Source organism: Camelus dromedarius, chromosome X (genome assembly GCF_036321535.1).
Source record: "Camelus dromedarius isolate mCamDro1 chromosome X, mCamDro1.pat, whole genome shotgun sequence".
Taxonomy (NCBI): Eukaryota; Metazoa; Chordata; class Mammalia; order Artiodactyla; family Camelidae; genus Camelus; species Camelus dromedarius.
The window spans coordinates 75,163,235-75,177,703 of NC_087472.1; the positions used below are offsets into that span (position 1 = coordinate 75,163,235).

Consider the following 14,469-nt stretch of genomic DNA (forward strand, 5'->3'; position numbering starts at 1 on the left):
GTGGCATGTGCTGTCTGAGATTAAAGAGAGAACATGACACTGAGAGCCCAGCCTGGTGCATCCAGGCAGCTGTAAGCAGTTAGCTGTGACTTGGGCGGTGGTGTGGTTGAGGCCAAGGGAGATGAGGAGGCTGGAGTGAATTTCTGACCTTGTTCCCCTCCACCCTCCCCTACCAGGTGGAAATGCTGGAGAGGAAATATGGGGGCTCCTTCTTGAGCCGCAGGGCTGCCAGGACCATCCAGACAGCCTTCCGCCAGTACCGCATGAACAAGAACTTTGAGCGGCTCCGCAGCTCCGCTTCAGAGAGTCGCATGTCCCGCCGTATCATCCTTTCCAACATGCGGATGCAGTTCTCGTTTGAGGAATACGAAAAGGCACAGAACCCCGCGTACTTCGAGGGCAAGCCTGCCTCGCTGGACGAGGGTGCCATGGCTGGTGCCCGGAGCCACCGGCTTGAACGGGGGCTCCCGTATGGAGGCTCCTGTGGAGGGGGCATCGATGGCGGGGGAAGCTCCGTCACCACATCTGGAGAGTTTTCTAATGACATCACAGAGCTCGAGGACTCCTTCTCCAAACAGGTCAGCAGCCCTGAAAGGGGTCTTTCCTCCCCATCCCCGTGCTCTGACTACCCCTACGACTTTTTACCTATCCTGCAAACTGAAAGAAGTTGCCCAACAAGCATTTGCTAACAACGAATAGCTACTATCTGAGTAGGGACTGTGGGAATGGTGAGGAAGAATTGGCAAGAGAAAAAAAAAATCATATAGTTTAAGCAAGCAAGTTCAAAATCTGGGTGTATAGAACACATCAGAAAATTAAGGTTCTCACTTTTTGGAACGTGATCCACTGTCAGATCAACGCCGAACTAACAGGTGATGAGCGCCTATTCTGTGCCAGGTGCTGTATATGCCTCATAATGACCTGCAAGATGGGGGTTGTTATCCGGGTTTTACAGAGGAGGAAATTAAGGCTCAGCAGCCCTGAGACATGAAGTAACTTTTCCAAACTGGATCGGAACTCAGCTCTGTCTGGTTCTAAAACCCATGACCTTCCCCTTATACCACACTACCATGGTCCAGCTCTGTGCTGGGTGCTGTGGGGGGAGACAGATGAATTGACCAGGGTCCTTGTTCTCAAGGACCTCCCAGGCCGGTCAGTAGGAAATAGCAGACACATGCGCACATGACTGTCTCCTGAAATAGAGTGTGCGCAGAACCGTGAGAAAGGAATCACATATAGTACCGTGGGAATGCAGAGGAGGGAGAGGAAACTTTCTTCTGGGAGGATGAGAGCAGGCTTCTTTGAGAAAACAACAGTGGGGCTGGGCCTTAGCAGGCAGTTAAGAGTTAGCAAGTTAGAGATAGTCGGGAGGGTGCTGCTTGCATAGGCATTGCATCAGCAAAAGCAGGGCAGTGTGGAAATGTAACAGGGGGTAATAGTGGTGGGAGATCATTCTAGGCTTGGGGTGTGTCAGCATAGCTGGTGCAAATCCCAGTTCTGCTATTTCCCAGCTGTGTGACCTTGGGCAAACTGCTTAACCTCACTGAAACATCAATAAAATGGAGATAGAACCTTCTTTTTAGAGCTGTTTGGAAGGTTCTGTTCAGCTAAGTAATATATCTGAAAGCATGGTAGCTGCTAAGTACATGTTAGTTTCCTTCCTAAAAGCGAAGAGATATTTGGCAGAAATTGTTGAATAAATGAATGAATGAATGAATGAAACTTTATAAGAGAAGAAATCATTGTGCTCTAACCTCTGTGATCTGGCCCTGCCATCAGCCTGGGCATACTTCCCTGAGTTAGTGAAAGAGTGTGTGTGTGTGTGTGTGTGTGTGTGTGTGTGTGTGTGTTGGAGGTGGGGGGTCAGGCACAGGTAGAGGGAAGGAAAGAAGTGTTAAAGGGAAATAAATCATTCATCTATTCATTCATATAACAGGCATTTAATTGAACATCTCTTCTGTGTCAAGCAATGTGTTGACCTGAGCTAAAAAGAGAGAAACCTGGCCTGGGACTCTCAAGGGGGATGGGGCTCACAGTCTGGTGGAGAGATCGAGGAACCAGGCCTGGACCCAGTTCTCAGTGCTGACCCAAGTCTGATGGGGAAGTGTATTGATTATCTATTTTTGCATAAAAAATGACCCCAAAACTTAGTAGCTTAAAAATGAATGTAAAGACTGAGCTTGAACAACAAATATTTATCATCATACAGTTTCTGAGGGCCAGGAATCCCAGCATGGCTTGCCTGGTGGTTCTGGCTCAGGGTCTCTGATGAGGCTACAATCAAGCTGTAGGGTGGGACTGTAGTCTCAGAACACTTGACTGGGTCTGACAGGTCTGCTTCCAAGCTCACTCAGCTGTTGGCAGGAGGATTCAGGTTTTTACCACATGAGCATCTCTACAGGACTGCTCATGGTATGCCTTTCCTCAGAGCAAGGGGTCTGAGAGAGGGAGCACAAGTGAGCGAGAGTGCTCAAGATGGAAACTACAGTCTTTCATAACCTCAGCTCGGAAGTGTTATCCCATCACTTCTCCCGGATGCTATTGATCCCCTAGACCAACCCTGGGACAGTGTGGTACACAGGGTGTGATTACCAGGAGGCAGGAATCATTAGGAGCCAGTTTGGAGGCTGGATACCACAGGGAGGCAGAGTTACTAGCTGTGGTCCAGATTCTCAAGGCTAAATAGTATGGATTTTCTAGGAGATAACCAGACAGAGGGCTCTGGGTGCCCAGAGGAAGCTGGGATTTTGGTATACCCTAGGGAATGGCAGAGGTAGGAATGTGGCTTGAACTGGGGGGAGGTGGCATTTGGCTTGGGTCTATACGGACCTAAAGGGAGGTACTGAGATATCTGAGAAGAGAACTTGTGGGCATTAGTTTCAGCTCCTGTGAGCTCACAATGGCTCCCTGGGAGTTATTTTATAAACTGCAGAGAATCTGTGGATGTGGGGGAGGGGAAGCCCTCTTCTTGGCTGCCCCACCAAGAAGAGTCCCCCTTTTTATTTACCTCCCTCGTTCCCACCCTTCCACCATCCCACCATCCTTCCTCTTTCCTTCCTTTTTCTCCCTTTCCCTCCTCCCCTTTTCTCCCACACAGGTAAAGTCTCTGGCTGAATCCATTGACGAGGCCCTGAACTGCCACCCATCAGGGCCCATGTCTGAGGAGCCAGGGGCAGCCCAACTGGAGAAGCGAGAGTCAAAGGAACAGCAAGAGGACAGCTCAGCCACATCCTTCAGTGACCTTCCCCTCTACTTGGATGACCCAGTTCCCCCACCATCCCCTGAGCGACTACCCAGCACAGAGCCCCCACCCCAGGGCCGGCCCGAGTTCTGGGCGCCGGCCCCTCTCCCACCAGTTCCTCCACCAGTGCCACCAGGGACCCGGGAAGATGGTAGCCGTGAGGAAGGCACTCGCCGGGGTCCCGGGTGCTTGGAATGCCGGGATTTCCGGCTGCGGGCTGCCCACCTTCCCCTGCTTACCATTGAGCCTCCTAGTGACAGCTCCGTGGACCTGAGTGACCGCTCAGATCGCGGCTCTGTCCACCGTCAGCTGGTGTATGAGGCCGATGGCTGCAGCCCCCATGGGACCCTGAAGCACAAGGGGCCACCAGGCAGGGCCCCGATCCCACACCGCCACTACCCAGCCCCAGAGGGCCCAGCCCCAGCCCCGCCAGGGCCCCTGCCACCAGCCCCCAACAGTGGCACTGGGCCCAGTGGTGTGGCTGGGGGTCGGAGGTTGGGGAAATGCGAGGCGGCAGGCGAGAACTCTGATGGTGGAGACAACGAGAGCCTTGAGAGCTCCAGCAATTCCAACGAGACCATCAACTGCAGCTCTGGCTCCTCTTCGCGGGACAGCCTGAGGGAACCTCCAGCCACCGGCCTGTGCAAGCAGACATACCAGCGGGAGACCAGGCACAGCTGGGACTCACCAGCCTTCAACAACGACGTGGTGCAGAGGCGGCACTACAGAATCGGCCTCAACCTCTTCAATAAGTACGGGCTCCCCTGCCCACCTCCTCACCCCTTCCTACCCTGCCGGGGGCGCTTTGACCCCTTTGACCCCTGCTTCCTCCATCCTCTCATTGGGTGGGTGGTATTTCTCTCCGGCAGTGGTTCAGGGAAAAGGGTTGGCAACAGGGCGACAGGAGTAGACAGCTGTCCCCATACCGGGGAGAGGCAGTTCTAGCCCTGGTACTGCTTCTGCCTGGCTGTGTCATCCTGGGTGAGATGCTCCTCCTCTCGGCCCTAGTTCATTCTCTATAGGATAGATTCTGAACCTTGGGTCGCCCACCTTCCCTTTTTGGTTGGGAGGCCATATGGCATAGAAAGAATCCTGCTCGGAGAAACAGGAGACTTCGGTCAGACTCACTGTGTAGCCCTGGGCAAGGTGTGTTCCTTCCCTAGGCTTCAGTGTTTCTATCTGTTAACTAGCAGGGTGTGGATATTTGAGGTGTAGGGGGCAGGGTGCTGTGCTGGAAGACTCAGTGACTCCGACCGAGCTCTTTCTAGGTACCTGGTCTTATACCAGGTACTTAGCAGTGGAATGGGAATGCGACATTTGATTAGAAGCTAATTAGAAAACAAAGGCCTTACATCTTTATAGCCTATTAGACACGGCCACCTCTATTGAGTTCTCACAATAACTCAGCAAGGTGGATAGTAGTGTCCCTATTTTGTAGAGAAGGAACTGAGGCTTGGCAAAGTAGAGGGAATTGTCCCAAGTCATGCATGGTAAGTGATGGATCTGAGACTCCTGTGGCCCCAGAATCTTCCAAATTCTAGCCTTGTGGGGGTCCTAAGGCTCTGGGGTTTTGAATGTAGGCTAGCTCAGACCCAGATTTGGCCGAGTGAAAACTAGAAAGCAGCTTATCTACAGAAACACTCACAGAGGCTGGGTGGTAACTTGTTTGGGTGGGATATGGGAGGGGGACAAAGTAATCATTTCATTTCTTTTGTACTATGAGGGTCTGTGCCCTGGAGAGAAGGGCTTAGCCTGGAGCTCAGGCCTTCTCCCAGGACTCCTCCGTGCCTGCAGGGAATATCAAAGTGCCTGGTCCAGAGCAGGCTCTATTAGATCTTCATTTTTCTTTCAATTGTAGCATGACTCCAGTGAAGGAGGAAGTTGGGTTGAGGATAACTTGAAATTTTGAAGCTCTGTGAAATGGGAAAGTGACTCCTTGGGCCTCAGTTTTCTCCTCTATACCATGAAGGGAGTGGACCAAATTATATATTCGACTTCCTTGGTTCTCTGAGGCCAGGGTTGGGCCCAAAATTAGTTCAAGAAATGAGACAGAGAGCAGACGTCCAGGGGGACAGTCATCTCATCTACCTCCCCTCTTTCTGCAGGAAGCCAGAGAAGGGTATCCAGTATCTGATTGAGCGGGGCTTCCTGTCAGACACGCCGGTGGGAGTGGCTCACTTCATCCTGGAACGGAAAGGCCTCAGTCGGCAGATGATAGGGGAATTCCTCGGGAACCGGCAGAAGCAGTTCAACAGAGACGTGTTGGAGTGAGGACCCCAGGCTGGGGCAGGCTGGGCCAGGGGTTCCTGGAAAAGGAGGGCAGGAGGGAGGGAAGGGGCAGCCTGTCCTTTTTGCTCAGATAAACTATGCAAAACAGGATGACTGGACCTTCCTGCTCCCCTACCCTTCTGCCCTAAAGAGATCTGATCTCTCTTGGCTCTAGTCCTAAAGTCATCTAGATGGCCCCAGGCAAGGCATGCTTGTCCTATGGCCTGCTTGGAGCCTCAGTCTTCCCATCCCTGAAATGAGTGGGTTGATGGAAAGGACCCTTAGGAACCATGTGTCTGGCTTTGATGTTCTGGGATGAATTCAATATCCAGTGTTCCATCCTTGCAAGGACTTGCTTGGGCTATAGGTCCAGATTTTGGAAGTCTGTTAGTGGGGAGGTTTGTCCATTGGAGCAGGTCAGGGTGGATCAGAGGTTTTCTTCAGGGGAACTGAGTGCTACACCCACTTCTCCGCTCTTCAGCTGTGTGGTAGATGAGATGGACTTCTCCTCCATGGATTTGGATGACGCACTCCGGAAATTCCAATCCCATATCCGAGTTCAGGGTGAGGCCCAAAAAGTGGAACGACTCATCGAAGCCTTCAGGTGGGCCCCTTTCCCACTCCAGAAACTTCCCTTTCCTACTTTGGCAGGCAGTGTAGGATGTGCCTACGAGGCACCTCTCTGAGCCTCATACTGTCCTCACCGGAAAATGGAAATGATCAATCCTTTCTTGCAAGGCAGTTGTGAGGATCCGAGGTAATGTGCCTAAAGTATCCAGCTCAGTAGCTGGGACCTGGGCACCCAAAAAGTGACAACAGCATTAGCAACAACAGCTAATGTTCATTGAGTACTCGCCAGGTATCGGGTATTGAGTTTGACACTTGACATATCATTTCACTGAATACTCACAACAACCTGGTGAGGTAGGAGCTTCTGTTATTATTCCCATTTTGCAGATGAGAAATGGCAACTTTAGAGAGGTTAAATAACTTGCCCAGAGTCATACAGTGACTGAAGAGTGGAACCAGGATCTGAACTCAAGGGTATCTGACTCCATGACCCATGCCCTTAACTATTATTCTCCTCTGTGAATGCTTCAGGGATCAGGAAGACCTGGGTATAAATCCTGGCTCCACCACTTTGCGGGTATTTAGAGGAGAAACAGAAGAGTTACAGAGAACTTGTTTCCCGTCATGGGAGGAGGATTTGCTTTGCAGTCAGAAAGATCTGGATTTTTCATCCTGGTTTCACCATTTACCAGCTCTATTACCTTGGGCAAGTTACCTTACCAGTTTGGGCCTCAGTCACTTCATCTGTAAAATGGGGCTGTTAACAGCTACTTTGCAGGACTGTGATAGGCTTATGTGAGACAGTGTACATAAATCCCCTGGAAAAGCTCCATACAGGGTAGTGGTTATGATTTTTACATGCTAGTCTTGAGGCAACTCTGAAGAAAGAGGACAGACCCAAAGGGTTCGGGAGTATGTCTTGGAAGAGAGAGTTGGTGGAGCCAGATGGGAGGATGGTGGGTAGGTGGAGATTCCTGGTGCCTGACCCTGGTCCTGACCCCTCCTGCCCCACAGCCAGCGGTACTGTGTGTGTAACCCAGCCCTCGTGCGCCAGTTCCGGAACCCAGACACCATCTTCATCCTTGCTTTTGCCATCATCCTCCTCAATACCGACATGTACAGTCCCAGCGTCAAGGCTGAACGCAAGATGAAACTAGATGACTTCATCAAGAACCTGAGAGGTGACCCCAGACCTCCCTCCCATGGCTTTTCCTGTCTTTCACCTGGGAAGGGAAAATGGCCTGGGTACTGGGAGTGGGGAAGGGTGAGGGAGATCGTATCTGCTCCCTGGAAGTTAACCTCACTTTCTTCCAAGGATGGGTATTCCCGGGGCATTCACTTGTTAATTCACTCAAATAGTCAGTCATTTGTCCATTCGCTCATTCCCACGCTGAATATTGACTGAGCAGGTCCTGAACAGAAGATAAAAGCCCTGGCTCTTACAGGACTTATACTAATTAAGTCACTCATGCGTCCGTTCACTCATCACTCCCTCTTTCCCTTCCTTTTTCATTTGTGCCCATAAAGGCTCATTTAATTATTTTAGGTACCTTTTCCTCCACTCATGCATCCCTTTATTCACTCCCCCAACCAGCCAGCCAGGCAGTGGACACTGAGTGCCTCCCATGTGCCAGGCCCTGTGATGGGCACTAAGGACCGTGGTGGGGGGTGGTGTCTGCCACAATCCCTGACCCAAGAGGACCCCTGGTTTATGGGAGAGACTGACTTGTAGTATCAGACACCCAGCACAAGACAGGAAGCGAACTGCAATACCAGCAGGGCCAAAGGTACGGTCAGAGCTCAGGGGAGGGAGAACCCACTTCCAATGTGCTGCCTGAAGAAAGCAGTATTTTCATTTTAAGGTAGGTCTTGACACAGAGAATGTGACGGAATGGTAATAGAGGAGGCTTACCTAGCAGTAGGAATAACAGAGGCACAGAGATAAGAAAACATAAAGTTGTTTGGAGAACAGTGGAGAGGCGGTGGACCATCCAGTGGGTAAGGTCAGTTGAAACCAGTCTAGGAGGGTCTTGAGTGCTAGATGAAAGATTTCACCTTGACCTTTTTTCTCAGCTTATTGTACTGATGTCAAGCCCTGCCTCTCACCAAAGAGCAGCCTGCTAAAAATGGCACAGATGTTAGGATTATTTAAATAGAAATGAAAGAGGGAACTATAATTGAGGAAAAACAAACAGACAAGACAAATTTGCTGACTGTCGGGGTGTGCACGACTGGGCTTTAAGCTCTCTGGCAGCTGAGGCGAAAAGGCAGTGTGATGAAGGCTGTTCCTTTAGCACCTGGTGTCTAAGGAGGAGGCACGACATTTCCAAAGGAGAAAACATTTTCTCTAGCAGAAGGTTTGGAGAAGAGTGAGTGGGTTTCACTTAGTAGACAGGAATGGAGAAGGATGATAGACTTGGGAGGAGGGAGTTCGACAGATCAGAGGCCATCTGGAGCTGTCTCTCAGAATCCTGCCATTAGTCATTCATTCGTTCATTCATTCATTTCATACATTCTTCCTTCTTCTCTCCCCATCTCACCCCCTCCCTCTCTGTCTCTCTCTGTGTATACAGATACATAAAGATATGCACCCGTATACATATATGTATTTTATATCCATGTATGTATTTGTGTATATCTTTTCCCCTTCCAATTATTAAATAAATAAGCAAACAAATGAAGCCAATACCTGCTCATTCCAGAAATTTTGGAAAGATAGAATATTATTAAAAAATTTTTAACCAGCCCAAATTCTGCCCCCTAGAGGCAACCATGGTTGATATGTTGGTGTATTCTAGTCTCTTTTCCTAGGTATATGTAACTTTTTATACAGTTAAAAATCATGCTGTACATGCAATTTATCATCCTGCTCTTTTCGCTTAACTTGCTACAGGAATTTTCTCACGATTATTTGGTAAACGTCTAGGTGTCCGTAGCTGTAAACTACTTTATTACATGGATGTACGCAGCTTTGCTCAACTAATCCTCTATTAGAACTTAGGTTGTTTCCAATTTTTCTCATAAGCAGCACTCATACATAGATCTTTGCACATATTTCTGAGTAATTCTTTAGGGCAGATTCCTAGAAGAGGAATCACTGAATATTTAGGCTTGCCAAACTACAGTTGTGTTTGTAGATATGGCTGCTTCCCTGAACTCTTACTAACACTGGATATTATCACTTAACATTATTTTTGCTAATTAGAAAAGGCAAAAACAAAAGAAAAGTACCTGATTTTTTAAATCGCAGTATGCTCTGAGTTGTTTAGACAAAATCCCCACACTGGGGAAGAAAGCAACTGGCTGTCTTGTTGAAGGCACCTTTCCTAGTCTGATCCTGACCAAGGGACCAAGGGTGCCCACTCCCTCCATTCCTGGCCATTGTTAGAGCCCACACCTGGGTGTGAGGTGTTGTGGAGAATCCCTACCACCCACTCCCCACATTTATGCTATATATCCCTGTTTATTCCCTCCATCCAGGGGTTGACAATGGTGAAGACATCCCCCGAGACCTCCTGGTGGGCATTTACCAGCGCATCCAAGGGCGTGAACTGCGGACCAACGATGACCATGTGTCCCAGGTGCAGGCCGTGGAGCGCATGATTGTGGGCAAGAAACCAGTAAGTGTCTCAGGAGGCTGCAGAGGGGCAGGATTTGGGTGGTGAGTCCATGCCCCCTCTCTGAGCCCTGGGCTCCCCTCAACTGCCAAATGGAGTGGGTGTGCTGCGTTGCTCAGGGGTTGTGGTACAGGTTGAGTGAGACGCTCTATGGGAATGCATCTGGCTCATGGCAAAGCACATTGTGGGTGCTGAATAAATATTAGCATCCTTCCCACCTCTGGTTTGGTCTTTCCATCCCAAGTAAGCAGCCAAGATAATAGTTAGCTGATGACCGGAGCCAAGAACACATTCTAGTCTTTTAGTCAACAGATGTTTGTGGATGCCTTTCCACTGAACTCTGCATTTCCATGGGTACCAGGGACACAGATATGAATTAGATGTGGTCTCTGTCCTTGGGAGCACTCACAGATGGGGGAGTGGGGTGGTCAGACAAAGACACAATATTCTGCCTTATAGTTAGGTTTATTCAGAGGAGGACATGGGAGGGAGAGGTCATTTTCAGCCCAGGGGGATCAGGAATGGCTTCTTAGAAGAGAGATCGCTGGAACTGGAATTTGGAGGAGGGGTGGCATGTGGCCATACAGAGAAGGCATTCCAGACAGAGGGAGCCGCAGGGACAAAGATAAGCCTCGACCTTAGTTGCTTAGACTTCTTGTGTCAGAGTGACAGTGATATGTACCAGAGGTAAACTTCCTCTTGCTGTTAGTATTAAGATGCCTGAAGCTGGTGGGCTGGCCTGGCTGACACCTATTTCTTCATGCCTATCTAGGTCCTGTCTCTTCCTCACCGTCGACTGGTTTGCTGCTGCCAGCTCTATGAGGTGCCAGATCCAAACCGCCCTCAGAGGCTAGGGTTACATCAGCGGGAGGTCTTCCTCTTCAATGATCTCCTTGTGGTATGAGCACTATGGCAGGGAGACTGAGGGGTGGTGGTGCACTGGGACCCTGGGTCTGGTGTGAACCAAGTTAACATTGGTGGGTGGAGGCGTGGCAGATGAGGAGCTCTGCCATGTCATCTGGGCACCTCTGCCCTCCTTCACCATTTGGAGTATCCATCTGAAGGTAGTGGCAGCCACACGGGTGCAGAAAATGTACAGACGGTGGGGTCAGATGCCAGATTTACAATCTAGGAAGTGGTAGAAATGGCCCTGGCCACCTCAATAGCTCAGAGGGTTGGCTGGAGGAAGGTGAACCTGTGACCCTGGGGTCGGTCTGCAGCCTTCTGGTGGTTGGGATGCTTGAAGTGATTCTTAAAACTGAGCTCATCACCCATGTAGACATGTGTCTTTTCAAGTGGGACTCTTATTAGGACTCAGCAGGTGGGAAGGGAAGTTCGGGGTCTCCTGTCCAGCCTGTTATCCAGGGAAAGAGCCAGCTTCCTGCATGGCCCTTTGCTTGCAGGAGTGCAGGCACAGACGGCTGCCTTCCTCCAAGGCAGCCAGTTTCCTGGTCGGGCAGCTCTGATTAATAGAATCTGTCTCTCAATGAGTTTCCTCCAACAGTCTCCACTCAACACTTGGGATCACAGAGGATAAGTGTTCTCCTTCTGCTCTGAGATAGCTTCTCAGGGATTTGAGGACAGTGACCTGTCCTCCCTTGGTCTTCTCTCCTTTAGAGCAGGTCTCTCAACCTCGGTGTTATTGACATTTGGGGCAGAAAAGACTTTGTCGTGGGAGCTGTCTTGTGCATTGTGGCATGTTTAGCAGCATCCTTGGTCTCTACCTACTAGATACCAGTATCACTCCTTCAACTCAAAATGTCTCCAGACATTGCTAAATGCCCCCCTCTGCTAGGGGGGGCACACAGAGTCACCCCTGGTTGAGAACTGCTGCTTGAGATAAAACCCCTCCAATGCCCTCTCTGAGCCTTCATTTCCTCCTCTGTGAAGTGGAGCTAATCCCCATCTCAGGGTTGTCATGGGGATAAGAAATCAGATGTGGACTAGCCTAACCCAGAGAAGGGTCTGGCCCACACAGGTGCTGAGTAAACATTTCACTGCCCATCATGCACCTACACCTGTGAGTGTCCAGCCCAAATGCTAGGTACTAGGTCCACAGAGATGAGGGAAACTCAGTCCTCGGTCTTGGGGAGTTCATAGTCCGAAGGGCTAAAAAAATGCTTCACACAACTATGTCCTGTAACCATCCTGAACTCAAATAATGTGCTTTCAAATGCCACTTGCAGATTGTCTGAGGTGTTTGCAACCGATGTTAGCTGAGTCCAGAGCACCCACATACTTGATAAAGACCTTGGGTTGTCCAAGGTCTACATCGGTTTCTTGGAGATTGCTAAAGTGTGCTAAAGTGTGCTGGGTCTGGTAGAAGTGGGCAAGATGGAAAACCAGACTCCTCACGGCGCTCCCAGTCTGGCAGGGCAACCACACACTCAGAGTGCCCTCCTAAAGCCTATTGGTGAAAGGCATTGATCCTGCACTCTGGAAGCTCGGAAAATGGGGGGCGGGGGAATCCGTGTGAGGTGTTAGAACAGGCTTCCTGGAGGGAGCAGCATTCAGTTACTTCCTGTAAACAAAACAAAACAAAACAAAAAAAACTCATCAGTGCCTGTTGTGCCTCGTCATTATATCAGGAACTTACATTTTCTCCTGTCTCTCTTGTTCTGCTCCGAAAGCTTCAGTTCTCCCCAACTTGTGGGTATTTGTGTTTGTGTGTATATGTCTGTTAGTGGCAGTGGGTGGGGAGGGCAGCGACAAGAAATTGCCATATGGAAATTCCCCACCCCAAACCCTGCCTCTTGTCTTTTTCCTACCCCTGCCAAAGGTCACCAAAATTTTCCAGAAGAAGAAGATCTTGGTGACGTACAGCTTCCGTCAGTCCTTTCCCCTCGTGGAAATGCACATGCAGCTCTTCCAGAATTCATGTGAGTCCCTTCTTCGATCCCAGCATCCCAAGAGTCTTTTCCATGGCCCCCATGCTCATCCTTCGTCCACACCAACCTCCAGTTTTGGGACTCCTTTACAACTGGGCTAAGGTCTCCGAAGCACCTACTTGGTCCTGGGATACAAGGCAGGCCAGGGTGGAGTGTGACTTGGGTCTGTGCCCTGGGGAGCTCATGGTCTCACAGAGAACTGTGGCGTGTATGTTTTCTGGTGGTCCAAAGAGATGGTGATCACACTGCACGTTGAAGGACTGAGCCAGAGGAGCTTTGATGGGTGGCCTTCTGGGTGGCAGAAGCAATGTGAGTAGAGGCAGAGGCATGAAGGAAAGGGTTCTAGAGAGCAGCCAGAGTTCAGTTTGCCTCGATGTCCTCGATGTCCCAGAGGACAGTATAGGGAGTACCAGGGCCAAGACTACCAGGAGTCTGGGGGCTTTGGAGCAAAGGGGAGCCACCAGTGATGCTCGTGCAGAGAAGAGGCTGGATCAGAGTTGGACATCAGAAAAATTATTTCACATGTGGGCCACCTTGCTTCAGTCCTGACAGAGGTGCCCGATCTCCCCTTTCCCCACAGATTACCAATTTGGGATCAAGTTGCTATCTGCAGTCCCTGGTGGGGAGCGCAAAGTCCTCATCATCTTCAACGCCCCCAGCCTCCAGGACCGGCTGCGCTTCACATCCGACCTGCGCGAGTCCATCGCTGAGGTGCAGGAGATGGAGAAATACCGCGTGGAGTGTGAGTAGCCCAGCCACATCTGATACAGTGCCTTGTGGACACTAAGAATCCTGTCCTCTGAGGAGCTCAGAGTTGAGGGTTAGCATGTCCAAACTTCCTACCTTCATTCCAGGAACCCTTCAGCCTCTGCTTGGATACCTTCAGTGACAAGAGGCTCATTACCTCTTAACCTCAGATTATTATTCCAAGCCCTAATTATGAGCCAACTCTTCCTTTTATTGAAAGGCAGCAGGGAGAAGAATCAGGGTATTGGAGGACTCTAGTTTCAGATCCCAACTCTGCTACTTATTATCTGGGTAAACTGGGGTGAGTTGCCTGACTCTCTGAGCCCCAGTTTCTTCATACGTGAAATTGGGATGGTGAAATCTCCTTCACAGAGTTGGAGATTCAATGAGATAAGGTGAAGATGTGTCCCCCATGTTCATAGGACATCACTGTTGAACACCCAAGGCATCCAAAAAAGTTACTCCCCTTCCCCGTCTCTCCTCTCCCCTCCCCATGTTCCAGTTCCTGAGCTAAGTCCTGGGGACCCTTCCTCCCAGCCCCCTGGGGCCACATCAAGTCATTTTGATCCTATATAATGAAAAAGAGTGATTACCTCTCATTCCTCTCAACACCCCCCAAGCTTTCTGTTCTCCAGGCTAAGCAGTCACAGTTAAGTAACATGGTGTTAAGGAGAAAGAGACAGGCAGACAGAGAGACAGACAGACAGACAGAGGCGGCGGACGGCTCCTTGGTGAGACCTTCAGAGTTCCAGGGTGTATGCTAACTCCTCAGCAAGGCAGGGTCGCTCATTCAGTTCACCAGATCCTTGAGACCCTGGGGACATTCAGAGAGAGGGGTGTGCATGCCAGGATGAAGGGAGGGCGATGACCAGAAGTCTCCGTGACCTCCACAGGGAGGTGGGGGTGGAAGGCCAGAGAGCACAGACTCTGGACTCAGGCAGACCTGCTTCCAGAATGTCGGCTCCCCCATTTCCAGCTCTATGACCCAGGGTGAGCTCTATGACTTCTTGGATTCTCAGTTTCTTCCTCTGAAAACTGTGGCTGCTAATACTGTGAACTGGTGTGAGGACTGAGAGAGACCAAGTACGCATAGCAGCCAGCATACTACTGGCCTCTAATAGAGGACTCGATTCCCGTT

General features: G+C 50.3%; 1 protein-coding gene across 3 annotated transcripts in view; it reads left to right on the plus strand.

Annotated features, from left to right (window-relative positions):
• IQSEC2 (IQ motif and Sec7 domain ArfGEF 2) overlaps positions 1 to 14,469 on the plus strand; it is a 75,880-nt gene that overhangs the window by 57,303 nt on the left and 4,108 nt on the right. For all 3 annotated transcript variants that reach the window (XM_031445144.2, XM_064483134.1, XM_064483133.1), the window contains 9 exons: positions 177 to 578; positions 3,098 to 3,993; positions 5,347 to 5,508; positions 5,991 to 6,113; positions 7,094 to 7,260; positions 9,560 to 9,699; positions 10,469 to 10,594; positions 12,476 to 12,575; positions 13,165 to 13,326. In XM_031445144.2, coding sequence (XP_031301004.2) covers positions 177 to 578; positions 3,098 to 3,993; positions 5,347 to 5,508; positions 5,991 to 6,113; positions 7,094 to 7,260; positions 9,560 to 9,699; positions 10,469 to 10,594; positions 12,476 to 12,575; positions 13,165 to 13,326 — 2,278 coding nt within the window. The remainder of the gene's footprint in view (positions 1 to 176; positions 579 to 3,097; positions 3,994 to 5,346; positions 5,509 to 5,990; positions 6,114 to 7,093; positions 7,261 to 9,559; positions 9,700 to 10,468; positions 10,595 to 12,475; positions 12,576 to 13,164; positions 13,327 to 14,469) is intronic.